General features: G+C 37.2%; 2 protein-coding genes across 3 annotated transcripts; one reads left to right on the top strand and one right to left on the bottom strand.

The window, feature by feature from the left end:
- The first annotated feature begins 811 nt into the window (after positions 1-811).
- Positions 812-4,803, top strand: LOC111434563 (transcription factor bHLH143-like). Of its 2 annotated transcripts, XM_023071987.1 has the most exons (4): positions 812-1,031; positions 1,820-2,446; positions 2,628-2,789; positions 2,912-4,803. In XM_023071987.1, exon 4 carries the CDS (start codon positions 2,931-2,933, stop codon positions 3,969-3,971), a length of 1,041 nt encoding a protein of 346 aa, XP_022927755.1. In that variant the 5' UTR covers positions 812-1,031; positions 1,820-2,446; positions 2,628-2,789; positions 2,912-2,930; the 3' UTR covers positions 3,972-4,803. The 2 variants fall into 2 exon arrangements, with proteins under 2 accessions (XP_022927755.1, XP_022927756.1); XM_023071988.1 differs by lacking the exon at positions 2,628-2,789.
- Positions 4,804-16,357: 11,554 nt separating this feature from the next.
- Positions 16,358-18,107, bottom strand: LOC111434557 (RING-H2 finger protein ATL54-like). Its single transcript, XM_023071979.1, has one exon. It carries the CDS (start codon positions 17,599-17,601, stop codon positions 16,609-16,611), a length of 993 nt encoding a protein of 330 aa, XP_022927747.1. The 5' UTR covers positions 17,602-18,107; the 3' UTR covers positions 16,358-16,608.
- Positions 18,108-18,218: the final 111 nt, after the last annotated feature.

Raw genomic sequence — 18,218 nt, 5'->3', positions numbered from 1 at the left:
GAAGTAGCTCAAAACGTGAGGTAGCTTCGAGAACTCTGTGTCCAAGTAGCTCAAAACGCGAGGCAGCTCCGAGAGCTCTAGTTTACACATGGAAGAAAGGGTCAAATAGCTAGACATTTCATAAATGATTATGCTGAAACTTTTTAACGAGTTGAACGAAGATTTTAGGGCAATGGTAAATGTCATCAAGACATAGATTACCAGAATGAAGACTCGAGTTAACTTGACTATACAGACGATGGAAAATCAAACCCCAAGTAAAGCTCATGTTGGGATTAAGAAGGTGAAGATCTTGGAACCCAAAGCCTTCAAAGGGAATCAAGATGCCAAAGAACTCGAGAATTTTATCTTTAATGTTGAACAATACTTCAAAGTCACATAAACCTATTTAGAAGAACTTAAAGTTACTTTAGCCACTATGCATCTCATCGATAATGTAAAACTACAGCGATGTTCTAAGGTGAACAACATTCAAAATGGATCTTGTGCCATTAACTCATGGGAAGACCTCAAAAAGTTGAGAGCTCAGTTCTTCCCCGAAAACTAAGGCACTCCATTTGAATCCTATTTTTCAATTTTTTTTTCCGAGAAATGACACAAATTTATGACTTAAAAAATATTTTGATAAATAAATTTGAAAAAATATATTTAAAAAATAAATTCAAATAATTTAAGCCACAAAAGAAAAAGAAAAAGGAAAAAAAAAAAGAAGGATGTGAGAGAAAATTAAAAAAGGAGGGGTAAAATAGTAATTTGGCTATGGCTATAATGTTGACTTGACATCCTTTATCAGTCTCCCATCTCTGGACATCAAGCGTGCAATTCGGCTTCCCATTCTCCACTGTTCCTCTACAGTTCCACTCTCCCCTCTGCTTTCGCTTCCCCTTCCTTTCTCTCTCAAAACTTTTCAATCTCTCTTCTTTCCTTTCCCCTCTCGATCTTCACACGATTCAGCTAAAAGTTAAGCGCCTGCCTTGATTCTCTTCGGATTCTTCTCAATTCCCCTGCAAATTCTGCTTTCGATTCCTCAGGTTCAATTGCTTTTATTTTCTTTTTTTCATCATGTTTGTTGTGATCTTCTTTTTCTGGATGGTTTCTTTGATTGTTATTCCATGGGATTATGGGAGATCCTTTGGAGTGGCAGCATTAATGCGATTGATTTCTCTTTGCGATCTTTGGGTGTATCGATTTTGTGATTGTTTGGCTGTGTTGCTTGTGGAGCTTAAAGTAGGAGTTGATTTGCAGATGAGGAAATTGTGATGTTAAGTTTTAGGTAGAGATGAGGGATGGTTATTCTTGATTTCTTTTTTATTGAATCAGAAAGCTTTTACTATTCCCTTTCTGTAAATGAGATCATATGATTTACCAGTTTTGTTTGTGTGTCTATGAGATCCCACATCGGCTGGGGAGGAGATCGAAACATTCTTTATATGGGCGTGTAAACCTCTCCCTAGTAGAACAATATTGGATAGCAAGGGGCTTGGGCTGTTATAGTTTTATTGATGCTCTGTATACTGTTGGAATTGTAGCATTTTGTTTTTGTAGCTTGAAAATGAAGGGGAGAAGGGAGAATATGATAGAGAACTTTCTTCCTTTATCTCTGTAGAGCTGCGAAGATGGTTGTGCGGCTTGTCTTAGAGATTGAGAATACTCACATTTCATCTCATATGTTTGTCTAGACAAAAAATGAGGACAATTGCACTTATGAGTCTTCAAATTTGAGCTAGATATAGCTAGCTTCTTATTTGTTCCTTTGTTTTTTTCTCTTGTATGGAGGTTTTGATTCTGAACACTGGATTGTGATCTTGCGAATTTGCAGGAACCTTATTGCTGTGATTAGAGCTAGTACTGGGGGATAACGGAACTGCATAGGAACAATAATATGGCTTGGTCGAGTTCTACTGTTGACGTGTTTCACAAAGTTGTGCGCCTGAAAATATGTTACTGGGTTATACTATAAATCGTTTCTCGTCTCATTGAACCGTTCCTTCTTCAGTTTTATCTGCTTCATATCATCTAACCATGGGATCCAATCACTTTTTTATCGTTGCCTCTGATATATACATCAGCTGAAACGAGCATACTGTCTGAATTTTAACACAGGCCTTTGTTCTATATTCCAATTCTAGGACTTCGATCGAATTTCTTCTTAGTTTGCTTAAATATTTTCTGTTCCTCTACTTTTGTTCGTTTCCCCTGTGTTATGTTTGATAGTTGGTGTACCTGAACTTCGACAAACCTACTTCGCCCTCGTTCCATTGTGTACTCCATTCTGTCTCACATCATATTCATTTTTTAGCATAGTAAAGGGTCAAAAGTAGTTATGGTGTGCCAAGCAGCTAGCCAAACACGATTTCGGGCTTTGAAACATGAAAATGGGATTGGAGGGAAGCCAACAATTATAGTCAAAGTGATTGCATGTTTTCAACCTCTGCAGAATTGCCAGGTATGCGCAGCTTGGCTTCCTGATCCTTTGATTTCTCTCGATTTTATACTCATAGTGAATTAGTTTGGATATTGAATTTATTGTCTTCATCACCATTCTTCTGATAAGTTGTTTCCTTTCTGTGAAGATCATTGACATCCTGGAACTGTAAGGTTAATGTTACTAAGTTTTTTTTTTCCAGGCCGAGTACTTCCGTCATTTGCTTAAACCCGTCACGTAGATCATTTGTGATTTTTTGCGATAATCTTGAGCTGGAGTTTTCTCTTTTGTTCTTTTAATTATTTGTTTTGAAAGAATCTGTGAGTAATTGAACAGGGAAAATCAGAGACATATTCATCTTGTGGTAGGTTTTTCCAGTCTTGTCTATTTACACACCTGAAATGATCTTGAGTGATTTCTTGTTTCTTTTCTTGGTTGATGTCTGATTTTTTTTTTTTTTTTTCCCTTTTCATTGTCAATGTTTAGGTGATTGGTTTTTTGTTGGATGGTTAAGACTGGAGATTCTTGGCCTCAGCCTGGGCATGCTGCTGGGAACCTGCCCGATTTAAATTGCACGAATGAATTGTTAAATTTCAGGCTGCCATGTCTGAACCCAGATACTTATATCTCTTCTGCACGAGCAAAATTTCGAGGATCGTCTAATCCACATGTTAGTTTGAATTCGGAACAGAAGAATGGGTTGCTTCATAGCTTTCCATCTTATCTCGGGACTGTGCGTCCCCATGTACTTCCATACCTTGTGGAGAAACACTGCAATTCTTCTTTGGGACACGCTCGAATGACTTTACCTGGTTCAAATACCGAGTTTTCTAAGAAGGAATACATTATCTTTGATCAGTCTGCAAATCAAACAAGTGTAATGTATAGTTCTGGTTGTGCTCAGATCCCCATCTCCATTAGTGCAAAAAATTGCAGTCATGGCTTAAATGATGATGAAGAAGAAGCTGCTGGGGATATTGATTTTAAAAATTATTTGTTTCACAAATGTCCATTGAATAATGGACTTGCTGGTGAGGAAAGCGAGATGCATGAAGACACAGAAGAAATAAACGCCTTGCTTTATTCAGATGATGACAACCACTATAGCAGTGATGATGAAGTAACTAGCACTGGTCATTCCCCACCGCTGATTAAGGAACTTTATGATAAACAAACTGAGGAAATGAATGAGGAAGTTGCTAGCTCTGATGGCCCCAGAAAAAGGCAGAGATTGCTAGATGGTGGGCACAAGAAATTGTCAGATGCCCCTGTTTCAGTGAAAGTAGATGCATTTAACAACTACGGAGTTGATACGAAATCAAGCTACACTGGTGGCGATAGCCAAGGACATCAAATGGATTCCGTTTCGGGCAATTTTTCATCGAAAAAAGCCAAGTTAAGAGAGACTTTGAAACTTCTTGAAAGCATGGTTCCTGGTGCTGAGGGCAAGCACCCGATGTCGATCATTGATGATGCTATAGACTACTTGAAGTCTCTAAAGTTTAAAGCAAAAAGCTGTGGGGCTGGCCGTCACGCTCCGCTGTGATGTCGGTCAAGGATGGCAGGATGGAGAAAAAAGTGGTGACCAAACTTTTCTTTTCCAGAATGATTGTTTAATTTGAACATCAATGTGGTAGCTTGGCTTGCTTTTATGGGACCCCATGGACATTAAGGGACCGTACATAATGGGCTACTAAAGGAATTTAAGTAATATGCAGATACTGCTCTTTGCTCGTTGCCATTGAAGACAAAATGGGTAATGTTGACCAGAAATGATTGTCTATTTGCTTTTGGAGCATTAAAGATTAAAGGAATCACTCAGATTCGACAACTTAGGAGGTGACAGTGGAGGTATTTGTTGTGTTCTTGAGGGACCCCATGAATTTAGTGCATGCGCATTTGGTAAGTTATGCCCCACCCTCCACTTATCTCCATCTCCCCCTTCTCTATATGGTGCTTTGCCTTCTCTTTACCCTTCATGGATAGAAAAAAAGAAAGAAAAATTGCAGATAATGGAAGTATTGGAAAAGTGATCCAAGTGCAAGGAATTGTGAGAGTGTAGCATTGTGTTTCATAATGATATGGTGGATGCTGAGCTGGAAATGCCCTTTAATCAATAATGTCGTAAAGGTAAGCTTGTTTTTTTCTTGCAAAGTGGGAAGTGATTGCTTTTTTTTTCAGAAAGTTGTGAAGGTGTGGCGTTGGTGCTCTGCTGCTGCTCGTGGGAACTTTCACTGAGGTTGGCTTTTAGTTCTTTTTAGATTTGTTGTTTCTGATGTCGTCGGTCCCCTGTCGGTTTGTCAGTTTGAGTTTGAATATGATGAATAATTGGTGGATGAATGTGATTTTCTTCTGCATTATTGTTTTTGATTCTCCAACTTGTTAGCTGTTTTTTTTTTTTTTTTTTTTTTTTTTCTCATTTCATGAGTTTTCTGTATATTTTGTCGTTTTAATCTCTCTGATTGGTTTTCTGATTCTCTCCTCTTCTCCCGAGTAATGAAATTTGCAAATTGATGAAACTATAGCATTGTTTCTTGTGGGGTTTCTGGATTTTCTTTTGAATGAAAACAAGCTTGTGGTTAATTGTGGATGCCATAGCCGAATGAAAACGTGAGATCCCACATCGATTGGAGAGAGGAACGAAACATTCCTTATAGGAGTATGGAAACCTCTCCCTTGTAGACGCGTTTTAAAACCGTGAGGTTGACGGCGATACGTAAGGGGCCGAAGTGGAGAATATCTACTAGTGGTAGGTTTTGGTTGTTACAAATATATCAGAGTCATGCAATGAGGGGCATGCTAGCGAGGATGTTGGAACCCTTAAGAGGGTGGATTGTGAGATCTCACATCGGTTGGAGGGGGGAACGAAACATTTCTTATAAGAATGTGGAAACCTCTCCCTAGTAGACGCGTTTTAAAACCGTGAGGCTGATGGTGATACGTAACGAGTCAAAATGGACAATATCTACTAGCAGTCGGTTTGGGCGGTTATAAAAAAAACTATAGCATTGTTTCTTGATCAAAAGTTAGAAAACGAGAGAGACGGAACATTGTCTTTTTAAGTGTTAATCTATGAATGAATTGTATGGCTCTCACCATTTGGCTAGATTAGGACTAGGGTTGGAGGAGGATGCTCATCTTTTAGTTAGTGTTATGTGAATCCTTGGATCCCCTTGGCCATGAGTTAAATATCGTATATCGTGGGGTGGGGTGGGCGGTCTAACTCTTATCTTTTGATTCATGATATATTCTTTAATCCATCGAATTATGCTTTTAGGTTGACAATGTTATAAAAATTTATTGACAAATGCTATTTGTCTTCCTTTAGTCAAGTGGTAAGACGAGTCTTTGGTTGGATCATGCTTGTACATCTCTATTTTTATTTGATAGTAAAACAGGAAGTCTCTTAGATGATGCAATAAGTCGTTTAATTGACAAGATTGGAATCACAATATGATAAACATTGACGTGTACCACAATTTTAAAGGGGCTACACGATGCTTCACTTGCTTTGTCGAGTATCATTTTCGAGTCTCGAATCTCTTTTTTCTCTCTTAGAAGATTATTGGAACTCGACAATAGATTTGCTTTAACACTATAAAGATAGGGGTTACTAGACCATGAGTTATTGGAGAAAAACTTATTGTTTGATAAATTTATGAGGCACAAACTTTGTTTTAATCTTCTCAAGACCAAAATTTTTTTTGTTAATGAACTATGGGAAAAGGCTTCATTAATTTGAATCCCTAGAAAGCATTGCATTACTTTTTTCGATATTTGTCGATATTCTTGCTTTGAACGTAATGAATCATTGAGATGATCGTCTTTATGGAGATGGTGCGATATCGTTACTTTTGAATGTTTTGTGGTTGGAAATGAGAATTACTTTATGATAAAAGGAATGGAAATAGTGAGATGACGTTTGAGGTATGACTATCCAACTTTTGATATTTTCTTTCATATTCGTCCACTAATATAATAAATAGTGATAGTAAAAGGAACTAGTTTGTTAAACAAATTTATAGGACAAAAAAGTTTTTTATTAGGTACCCTTTCTCTCGGTGGTATTCCACTCCTTGCTTTCTTTTGGTTCAACGATGAAATTTTTAATGATAGAAGAAGGGCGTGGATAATAAAAAGATATAGAAGCACTGATATGGAAATCAACCCAAGGGAAAGTATGGAACGGATTACCTTGATGATCAAGATCAAGAGTAAAGAAAACTCGTTTCTAAACTCGTGATTCGAATCACTCCACAAGAGGTTTGATCAATACCACTTGAATGACTCTACATGCAAGTTCTAAACACAAGAATTTGCAAAGAAAGTTTAGCTCTTAACAAAGCTAAAATAGAAATTCTATTCTTAATTCCAAAATCTGATGTCTAATCAAAGAAAAGAAGGCTTTATATAGCCTTTACAACCTTAACCTATGTCATACATAACTCCCAAATTAAATGGGCTAGTAATGAGAAATACCCATAACCTCCATATTTAAATGGCTAGTTAATGGTGGAATATAGTAACCTATGTGGGTTACAATATAACCTTAACTCCTATATTTAAAACTAGTTTAAATATGACAAACAAATAGTTAAACTATAATTAAATAATGCAAATAATAAAATGTGCTTATTAGTCATCCTTGGACTATTTGATAAATTCAGCGGAGTTCATTAAATGCAACTTAAAGTGCATTTAATTCATCTCTTTCTTGAACCTCAACTTTGCACAACATATAAGGGAGGTCTCCAGCGTCTTCTAGAATTTCCTTTGATGAGCTCACCATAGCTTGAATATAACTGTATAAAGTTTGTTGTAGCTTCTTGGCTCTCGTCCTTGTAATTGGACCTTGAGGTATGGAAATTCCTTGGTCGTGGTTCATATCATTCTCCCCCTCTTGAGAAGGATTCGTCCTCGAATCCAAGCCATCACCTACATCATAAGGGCTCAAATCAACAACATTAAAAGTTGCACTAACACCGTACTTACCTGGTAAATCAATTTTATAAGCATTGTCGTTGATGCGCTCAAGAACTTGAAAAGGTCCATCTCCTCGTGGTAAAAGCTTAGATTTTCTTTGAGTAGGAAATCTTTCTTTTCGGAAATGCACCCAAACCCAATCTCCTGGCTTGAAGATGACAATCTTACGTCCTTTATTAATTCGGGTGGCAACCTTGGAATTTTGTTTCTCAATTTGTTCTTTCACTTGCTTGTGCAGTTTATGAACAAACTCAACCTTGGCATTTGCATCAAAATTCACAAACTCTTTTGACGGTATGGGTAACAAGTCAATAGGGGTTAAAGGATTAAAGCCATAAACAATTTCAAAAGGTGTGCATTTAGTAGTGCTATGAACAGCCCTATTATATGCAAATTCTATAAATGGCAAACAATCCTCCCAAGTCTTAAGATTCTTATCAATAATAGCCCTAAGCATAGCAGTCATGGTTCTGTTAACAACTTCAGTTTGTCCATCCGTTTGAGGATGACAAGTAGTTGAATATACTAGCTTAGTTCCTAACTTACCCCATAAAACACGCCAAAAGTGGCTTAAAAATTTTACATCACGATCACTAACGATGCTTTTAGGAATGCCATGCAATCGTACAACTTCCCTAAAGAACAGGTCTGCAATATGTTTTGCATCATCAGTTTTGTGACAAGGAATAAAATGAGCCATTTTACTAAATCGATCAACCACAACAAAAATGCTATCATAACCTTTCCTAGTCCTAGGTAAACCTAAAACAAAATCCATTGATATATCAATCCATGGACCATTAGGAACTGGTAATGGGGAGTATAAACCATGTGGTTGAAGCCTAGACTTAGCTTGTTTACATGCTATGCAACGACCACAAACTTTATGAACATCATGTCTCATTTTAGGCCAAAAAAAATGTTCAGAGAGCATATCATAAGTTTTAGAAACTCCATGGTGTGCCATTAAACCACCTCCATGAGCTTCCCTCACAAGTAGCTCACGGATGGAACAAGATGGTATGCAAAGTTTGCCTTTTCGGAACAAAAATCCATCTAACAACAAGTAATTATCCACAATGAGTCCTTTTTCACAAGATTCAACAAAAGGAGCAAAGAACATGTCATGTTGATACAAATCCTTTATGTGTTCAAAACCCAACAACCTAGCATTCAAAGTATTGAGGAGGACATACCTTCGTGATAAAGCATCTGCTACAATGTTCTCCTTTCCTTGTTTATATTTTATGACATACGGGAATGTTTCAATAAATTCTAACCACTTAGCATGTCGTCGGTTGAGTTTATTTTGTACTCTCAAATGCTTTAAACTTTCATGATCCGTATGAATAATGAACTCCTTAGGCCAAAGATAATGTTGCCAGGTTTGCAATGCACGAACCAAAGCATAAAGCTCTTTGTCATAAGTTGGATACCTCACTTACATTTTTCGGAGTAGGCCAATCTTTTATAGCCTTCACTTTCTCCTCATCAACCTCAACACCATTAGATGAAACTACAAACCCAAGAAAGTTAACTTTTTCCATGCAAAAGCTACATTTCTTTAAATTTACGTACAAACATTCGTTTCTTAAAGTAGTCAAAACATTGCGTACATGGGTAATATGATCATCTAAAGATTTAGAGTAAACAAGGATGTCATCAAAATAAACAACCACAAACTTACCTAAGTATTCTCGTAAGACATGATTCATTAGTCTCATGAATGTACTAGGTGCATTAGTTAATCCAAAAGGCATAACCAACCATTCATAAAGACCATACTTGGTTTTAAAAGCTGTTTTCCACTCATCCCCAATATGCATGCGAATTTGATGATAACCCGATTTTAAATCAATCTTAGTAAAAAGACTACATCCATGCAATTCATCAAGCATATCATCTAATCTGGGAATTGGATGCCTATACTTTATAGTTATCTTGTTTATAGCCCTACAATCAACACACATACGCCAAGAACCATCTTTCTTAGGTACAAGAATAACTGGAACAGAACAAGGACTCAAACTTTCACGTACATACCCTTTAGCAAGGAGTTCACTTACTTGCCTTTGTATCTCTTCAGCCTCCTTTGGATTAGTCCTATAAGCTGGTCGGTTTGGAATGGGCGCGCCAGGAATGAAGTCAATCTTGTGTTCAATCCCTCTAAGTGGTGGCAAACTACTAGGCATCTCCTCGGAAAATAAATGTTCAAACTCTTGCAAAAGCACAACAAAATCACTAGGCAAAGAAGGGTTAAGCATGTTAGTAAAGTAACAAGACCCCTTGCACATAAGTACAAGAATAGTCTGGTTAGAGAGCAAAACATTCCTAGCCTCACTTGATCTAACATACAAGCTTACTGATTTGGCTTTTCTCTCTTTTTTTTCTCTAGGCTGAGTGTTACTCTCTTGCTTTTCACTCAAGCTCTTTTTTTCACTTGATTCTTTTTCAATCTCTGCTTTTGCATCAGCCTCTTGCCTTTTCTTTTCAAGTTTGCAATGATCAATAAATACATCTTTTGGAGACAATGGGATAAGAGTAGTTTTTCTACCGTTGTGAGTAAAGGAGTATCGATTTGCATACCCATCATACATTACCCGACGATCAAATTGCCATGGCCTCCCCAGTAGTAAATCTCCAACATGCATGGATACAACATCACATAAAACATCATCAACATATTTTCCAATTGTAAAAGAAACAAGAGTTTGTTGAGTTACCCGTACTTCCCCACAATCATTCAACCATTGAAGCTTGTAGGGTCTTGGATGTGGTTGTGTCTTTAAATTAAGTCTTTTGACCAGAATGGAACTCACAACATTGGTGCAACTACCGCTATCAATGACAACACTACAAGGTACAGATTGAACAAGACACCGAGTTTGAAACAAGTTCTCCCTTTGGTCTAGGCCGTCCTCCTTAATGTGGGTGTTTAGAGCTCGTCGAGTAACCAAAGATATATGTGTAGGGTCCTCTTCACTAAACTTCTCACTCTCATCAGTTTCCTCATTTATGTCGTCATGTGCCTCGTCATCCGTAACAATTTCTCCCTCCTTGATGGTCATAATTCTTGCATTTGGGCAATCTCTACTATAGTGTCCTACCCCTTGACATCTCCAACACTTTAAATCCCTATTTCGAACATTAGACTTTTCTACTTTTTCTTTCCCTGTTCTAGAACTCTCCCCTTTCTCAAATTTAGCTTGAGGCTTCTCATTAATCTCTTGATTTCTATGCTTATAATCAATGTTCTTACTATCCTTTTTCCATGTAGAAGTAGAATTGGGAAAAGTTTTAGAAGAATACCGTTGAGACCTTCGTTGGATTTGCCTCTCGATCTTAATTGCAATGTGCAACAACTCCTCAATATTAGAATAAGGCTGTAAATCAGTCTTGTCTGCAATCTCTATGTTTAACCCATTAAGAAACCGCGCCATGAGAGCCTCCATGTCCTCATCGAGTTCAAGTCGATCCATCAATGTATCCATCTCCTTGTAATAATCCTCCACAGATTTGCGTCCTTGTTTCAACGCTTGAAGCTTTTGCGCCATGTCCCGTTGAAAATATTGTGGAACAAAACGCTTCCTCATGGACTCTTTGAACTCGACCCATGAATCAATTGGTGCTTCAAGATTTCTTCTCCTACTTGACATCAATTTATCCCACCAAATTTGAGCATATTGTTTGAATTGAGCAATGCATAACAGTACCTTCTTTTCATCACTAAAATTATGGCAGTTGAACACTGACTCCACCGTTTTCTCCCATTGAAGGTACTCCTCTGGATCGGTTTTGCCATAAAACTTGGGAAGTTTTAATTTGATGCTCCCCACGTTACGATCAATTCTATCATCATAAGGAACTCGTTGTTGTAAATTATGATACCTTCTTCCATGGTCTCTCCCTCGCATCAAGCCAGGACCAACCGCATGTGGATTATCCTCGTGGTGATCAGAATTGTCGCCTTCATATGTATCGGTTGAGGGCGTAGGTTGTGGAATCCTCTGTCGTGCTTGATTTTGAATCTCCAATCTTCCTATTCGATCAGTCAACTCTTCTATTCCTCGAATTAGTCTTTCCATAGTTCGTTGTTGTGCTTCTCTCAATCGTGCATCAGTAATGTTAGTATTGTCGTCTGGATTTTCCATGCTACAAAAGAAAGGTAAAAGAAAAAAAAAAGGACCTCACAAGCGCTCCCTCACGTGTATTCACTCGTAAATGTAGTTCACTCGTGTTTAGCACTCAACACTCGAAGCAATGTGTCACTCCCTTACAAACTCACCCTCACAATTGAGCACACACAAATCACACTCCAAAAAAACAAATTGGGATGTGAGACAAGCTATGTTATAGAGCTAAGTGCAATTCAAAGTGAATAGACAGCACACTCAACACATAAACAAGGGTATTGAAGGAGCAATCCGAATAGCGACAAAGAAACGAATTAAAGAAAGAAAATGATTAAGGACTAATTTAGACGTAGTAACATATGAGAGTTACATATAGTAATCAAGAGGAAAAAAGAAAGACATTTAACATCATATGCTTTCTTTATTTCAATGGTTTTTTTTTTCTTCTGATTGGCAAAATCTAAACAATTTACCAACAAGAAAATTGATTTAGAAGATCTTAAAGAAGAACAAAGTGTTGATAAGATCCAGATCTAACACTTTAAAGAACATAAGATTTTTTTTTTTTTTTTTGTGTTATATATTTTTGTGATAGAACATGAACATTCTACACAAACTGAGAAAAAAAAATTATAAGAAAATTAAAAGAGATAAGCGCAATGAAACATATATCCGATCGTGAGCCTAAAGCTCTGATACCAAATGATATGGAAATCAACCCAAGGGAAAGTATGGAACGGATTACCTTGATGATCAAGATCAAGAGTAAAGAAAACTCGTTTCTAAACTCGTGATTCGAATCACTCCACAAGAGGTTTGATCAATACCACTTGAATGACTCTACATGCAAGTTCTAAACACAAGAATTTGCAAAGAAAGTTTAGCTCTTAACAAAGCTAAAATAGAAATTCTATTCTTAATTCCAAAATCTGATGTCTAATCAAAGAAAAGAAGGCTTTATATAGCCTTTACAACCTTAACCTATGTCATACATAACTCCCAAATTAAATGGGCTAGTAATGAGAAATACCCATAACCTCCATATTTAAATGGCTAGTTAATGGTGGAATATAGTAACCTATGTGGGTTACAATATAACCTTAACTCCTATATTTAAAACTAGTTTAAATATGACAAACAAATAGTTAAACTATAATTAAATAATGCAAATAATAAAATGTGCTTATTAGTCATCCTTGGACTATTTGATAAATTCAGCGGAGTTCATTAAATGCAACTTAAAGTGCATTTAATTCATCTCTTTCTTGAACCTCAACTTTGCACAACATATAAGGGAGGTCTCCAGCGTCTTCTAGAATTTCCTTTGATGAGCTCACCATAGCTTGAATATAACTGTATAAAGTTTGTTGTAGCTTCTTGGCTCTCGTCCTTGTAATTGGACCTTGAGGTATGGAAATTCCTTGGTCGTGGTTCATATCAAGCACCCTGATAAGTATTTAATTTTTAATAAAAATGTTGATTATTTTAGTTGTAATTTAACATTATATATTGTTAATTCTTTCAAACGATATGATCCAAATTGTTTGTGTGTGGACATGTGAGTGGAGGTATCTTATAGAATGAGTTGGTATAAGACTAGATGAAAAAATAGTTAATCTCTCTTGGTAAATTTGTTAATTGATAAGATTGATATTTCATAGGATGATCATATGCAACTCGATCTTAATACTGAGTGACTTATGAACTCCTACTTGTGAGGTTTCTCTTTTGATTTGCATGGGAGAGTGATTTTCGTAGCCGATTTAATAGACTTAACATTTTAGAGACTTGATCAAATATAAAATTTGTGTTAGGGAGTTATCCAAAAAGATATTGCGAAAAAGTTTCATACAGTTGGAACACATCCGATAGATTTTTGAACTACAATTTCTACCCACATAAGATTTGTGCTTATTAATAAAATCAAACTAAGATCTAATACTTCTGTTGCATGAACGAATAGTTTATCTATGCCACTACTCTTCCTCTCTCTAATTGTCAGGCTCGTTTTGCATGCAAATCTCGCCAGAGAAGAAGATGCACCGCACCCTTCATGTGAAGGAGACCATCGATTCAATGTGTCTCTAACTGATTCAAGCGATTTCAGACATGATTCAATCTGGGTTCGTTCTATCTGTTGTTGTTTCACCACTGGTTGAGCTCAATCTAAATTAGTCCAATCCATCTTCCCTAAACCCTAAACCCGAAACCTGAAATGGACACTGATTCAAGTGATTTTAGACATGATTCAATCTGGGTTCGTTCTATTTGTTGTTGTTTCATCGCTGGTCGAGCTCAATCTAAATTAGTCCAATCCATCTTCTCTAAACCCTAAACCTGAAACGGACACTGATTCAAGTGATTTCAGGCATGATTCAATCTGAGTTCGTTCTATTTGTTGTTGTTTCATCGCTGGTCGAGCTCAATCTAAATTAGTCCAATCCATCTTCCCTAAACCCTAAACCTAGACACTGATTCAAGTGATTTCAGACATGATTCAATCTGGGTTCGTTCTATTTGTTGTTGTTTTATCGCTGGTCGAGCTCAATCTAAATTAGTCCAATCCATCTTCCCTAAACCCTAAACCTGAAACGGACACTGATTCAAGTGATTTCAGACATGATTCAATCTGGGTTCGTTCTATCTATTGTTGTTTCACACTGGTCGAGCTCAATCTAAATTAGTCCAATCCATCATCCCTAAACCTTAAACCCGAAACCTAAAACCCAAAACCCTATGGTACCCTCATTATCCAAATTGGATACACTGTGACCATCCCGTTTGTCTCCAACTTGTCCACTCCAATTAAGAGGGTTTTCTTTTCCCTTTAATATTAGTGGAATTTGATATTGGGTTGGTGATCCTTTTTTTTTCCTCCCTAACAAATGTATAGTGTTTGGTTTTGAACTTGGCTTGCCATTAAAGTGCGTGTGATTGGATTTTGTTTTGTAATGGTCCACGCTCACCCGTCATAGATATTGTCTACTTTGACCCACTACGTATCGTCGTTAGTCTCACAATTTTAAAACACGTCTAATAAAGAGAGGTTTATGCAGCTAAGCAGTGATTCGTACCCCTTCCCAACCAAAGTAGAATAAAAACACTTTCAATGTTTTTATTTAGTGGGAGGCAAGATGGTAGGACTTGAAGTTTGACAAAGAGGCCGCTATTTCAACCTGTGATACTGAGTAAAAAAGATATAGATGAATGAAATAATATCACGTTCCGATAAGATCGATTCAAATGAAATCGATTTAGAGAATTTTTATTTATTTTAAGGTTAAGTTTATATACTGACCTACGGTAGTCATTAAGTATGAAAACTACAACAGTTTCATAGAAAATCAAACAATAAAAGTTTTCTTAATTATTATAATATATATGAATCCTTATGATTCTGGACAGGAGTCGCTTAATATTTATAACTACTCAATCGTTTCTAATTTTTTTTCTTGATAAAAAAAATGGGATATTAGACGGTTGACGCCGTCTACTAAATAAGGCATGGGACAAGGCACGACAGATAGCTTCCACAATTTTACATTTTTGTGTTAGAACACGTTTATTTTTTCTAATATAAATTGTGATTATTGTTTTAATTCCGATCTCAAATCAAATTTTGATATTTTTAAAAGTACTTCCGCTTAAGGTTTTTTTTTTAAACATTTTAAAGGATTTTCGACAATCGACATGTAATAACAATCCCATCGTAATGAAAAGTCGGGTCTTTATAATTGTGGTTGCAAATTTGAATATAACCTTCATCTTTTGTGGAAAAAAAATTAGAATCAATAAATAAAATGAATAAAGCTAAGTTTACCAACTTTATGGTCATTAGTCAAAATATTTGATAGAATATTTATTCAATATAAATATAATAAAGGAAAAAGAGACGCATTTACCATTTTAGAAAAATATGTCGAATTTTTCACGAAATTGTCGCAGAATTTCAAAATAAATATTTTTTTTATTTAAAATCTATTCGTTTTAATAATACACGAGACTTAAGATTGAATCAGTTGAACTATACTTTAATTAATTAAAAAAACTGCCCACAATTTTACGTTTTTATTTCGGGTGAATGTCTGTTAATCGTGTATTAGTGTGACACTTTTATGCCCCGAGTTGCCTTCACGAGAGAAAGAGTTGCTCAAACTATTTTGCAGAGTCGAGAACCGATAAATATGTATCATCCTTCACTTGATTTTTCTTTTTTATTTTACATATGTATAAATATGTTACATATATAAGTATTGTTTAGAAAATATATTTTTGTAATTAATTTTTAAAAAAATCATATCTATAAAAAAAAAATTAATTAAAGTTACCTATTTAAAAAATCCTTAAAATTTTCTAATACCATACATACACGCGATAATCCCGTACTCTATTTTCCTCTCTTTGTCAATTGAGATACTCCTTATCTTCGCTAAAGCTGCTCTACTCCTTCCCTTCTCTTACTCGGTAAAGTGGTTTCGCTCCTTTCTTGTTCAGAATCTTATTATCTCTAAACTTTAAAAAACTCGAGTTTGGTTAAAGTTTTGAAAATAGCTGATGATTTCTTATTCACTGTACTGATAAGAACAACGGAAAACAAAGTGTCAATCATATCATAATTTCAAGTTTAGGTGTTGTACTAAAACCAAGCCGAAAGAGTAGGAGCCTGTGAACCTCGTGCCAAGAATCTAAGGTTACTTGCTTACTCTTAGCCACTTATTGAACGGACATAACACAAAGGTACAAATTAGAATTCGCTAACTTCATACACTAAATAGACGTAATATATTAAAGGACTACGCTAATAAGATTCATGAGCTAGAAAAAACATAATCTTAATCTAAGAACATTCATTTGTTTTAGAAGAGTTCAACTTGGAGCCATTGGAAAGTAATTTGTACAAACATCCAATGTAAGAACTTCACAAAAAAAAGGAAAAAACATGTTTCCAACATCGTATAATCATTAATCTTTTCAAATCGTGTGTGTTTTCTCAGCTTCCTGAGAGTTTCTTTAGACATATCTCCATCTTCAGAGACCAAAAACCAAAACAAGAACAAGAAACAGAGTTCAACTACTACTCTGTGTCGAATTTCTCATCACAAATTCGCCACTGCAAGAAACTGACCTGTTCATAGCTGCTGAAGAATTCACTCTCTCTTGGGATGATTTCTTCTTCAAATCATTCCCATTTCTCATACCAATGTCAGCAAGATCAGAGATTATTCGAAGAGCTGATAATGAATCTAAAGAAACTGATCTTCTCACTGCCTGAATTTCATCTTGTTCTTGTTGTTCTTGTTGTTCTTCGTTTCTTAGAGAAGATTCGCCGGAATTGGATCCATTTCCCACTTCCCTCTGTAAATCCCTCATCTGGGTTTCTTCAGATGTGACCAGAGGAGGCGGAGGCGGCGGCGGCGGTGGGGTCACGGCGGTGGATTGAGCTACCACTGGAGCGCGGCACATGGGGCAGTTCGTGTGGGATTGAAGCCAAGTGTCGATACAGGGGAGATGAAAAGCGTGGCTACACTTAGGCAAAAGTCTAAGAGTCTCATCCTCTTCAAATTCGCTTAAACAAACAGAGCACTCTGTTCCGTCGATCAAACCCTCGCCGGTTTTGAATTTGCAGATAGCGATGGCGTTGATGACAGCCGGCGGGAGGCCGATGGTACGGATATACCAGATGGGGTGATCCAAAACAGGGCCATGTTCTTCATCGAGAAACTCCTCTTGGTGGGTGGTGGGCGGTGGGGGGTCAGGGCGTTGGTGGCGTCTGCGGCGGCCGGAGTAGAAACGGACGTAGACGGTGTAACAGATGACGAGGAGAAAGGTGAAAGAGAGAAAGGCGATGGTGGCTGTGACCCAATTGGAGAGTTTGTGAGGCGATTTGTCGTAATAGGGCGGCGGGATTGAAATCGAGCCACGGGAACAAAGGTTTGGGCATTTTTCGAGGCAATCGGAAGGGCAAGAATCGGGAGAGTTATTGGGGCAGGTTTTAAGGCAGAGTTTCTTGAGGTCGTCGTCGTCGTCGTCGGAGAGGAGCTTTCGGGAGAGGAAATCCATGGCGGATTTGAGGAGGAGAGAGAGAGAGAGAGAAGGCGTTGAAATTGGAAAATTCGGCGGCCAAGGAGAGAGAGTGGTTGAAGGGAATAGGTTACCACCGCAAGGTTTGAATGTTATTGTAAAGGCGATTGGTGATTTTTCTTTGTCGTGACTGTTGACTTTTTTGGATGGAAATGGACAAAGTCAAGCTTTGTTGTTAACACTTAGGCCACAAGGAGCCCACTCAATATTATCAAAGGTACAAATTGCGGGGAAAGTTCTATAAATGCTAACGCCGAGCCTTGAAAAGGGGTAGACACAGATCGATGTGTCAGCAAAGACGCTGAGTCTCAAAGGGGTGGACACCGAACGATGTGCCAATGTGCCAGTGAAGACACTGAGTCTTTAAGGGTTGGACATTGGGCGGTGTGCCAGTAATGATGCTTAGCCCTGAAAGGGGTGGACACTAGGCGATGTGTCAACGAGGACACCGAGTCTTTAAGGGTTGGACACTAGGTGGTGTGCCAGCAATGATGTTGAGCTCTGAAGGGAGTGGACATTGGACGGTGTGTCAGCGAAGACATTAGATCTTGGGGGTGGATTGTGAGATCCTACATCGATAGGAGAAAGGAACAAGT

This window comes from Cucurbita moschata, unplaced genomic scaffold (assembly GCF_002738365.1).
Source record: "Cucurbita moschata cultivar Rifu unplaced genomic scaffold, Cmos_1.0 Cmo_Scf00045, whole genome shotgun sequence".
Classification (NCBI taxonomy): Eukaryota; Viridiplantae; Streptophyta; class Magnoliopsida; order Cucurbitales; family Cucurbitaceae; genus Cucurbita; species Cucurbita moschata.
This window is presented reverse-complemented; position numbering and strand designations above follow the sequence as displayed.

What these genes read in the sequence shown, in the direction of transcription:
- LOC111434563 (XM_023071988.1), top strand. Translation starts at nt 2,931, where the DNA reads ATGGTTAAGACTGGAGATTCTTGGCCTCAGCCTGGGCATGCTGCTGGG.
- LOC111434557 (XM_023071979.1), bottom strand. Translation starts at nt 17,601, where the DNA reads ATGGATTTCCTCTCCCGAAAGCTCCTCTCCGACGACGACGACGACGAC.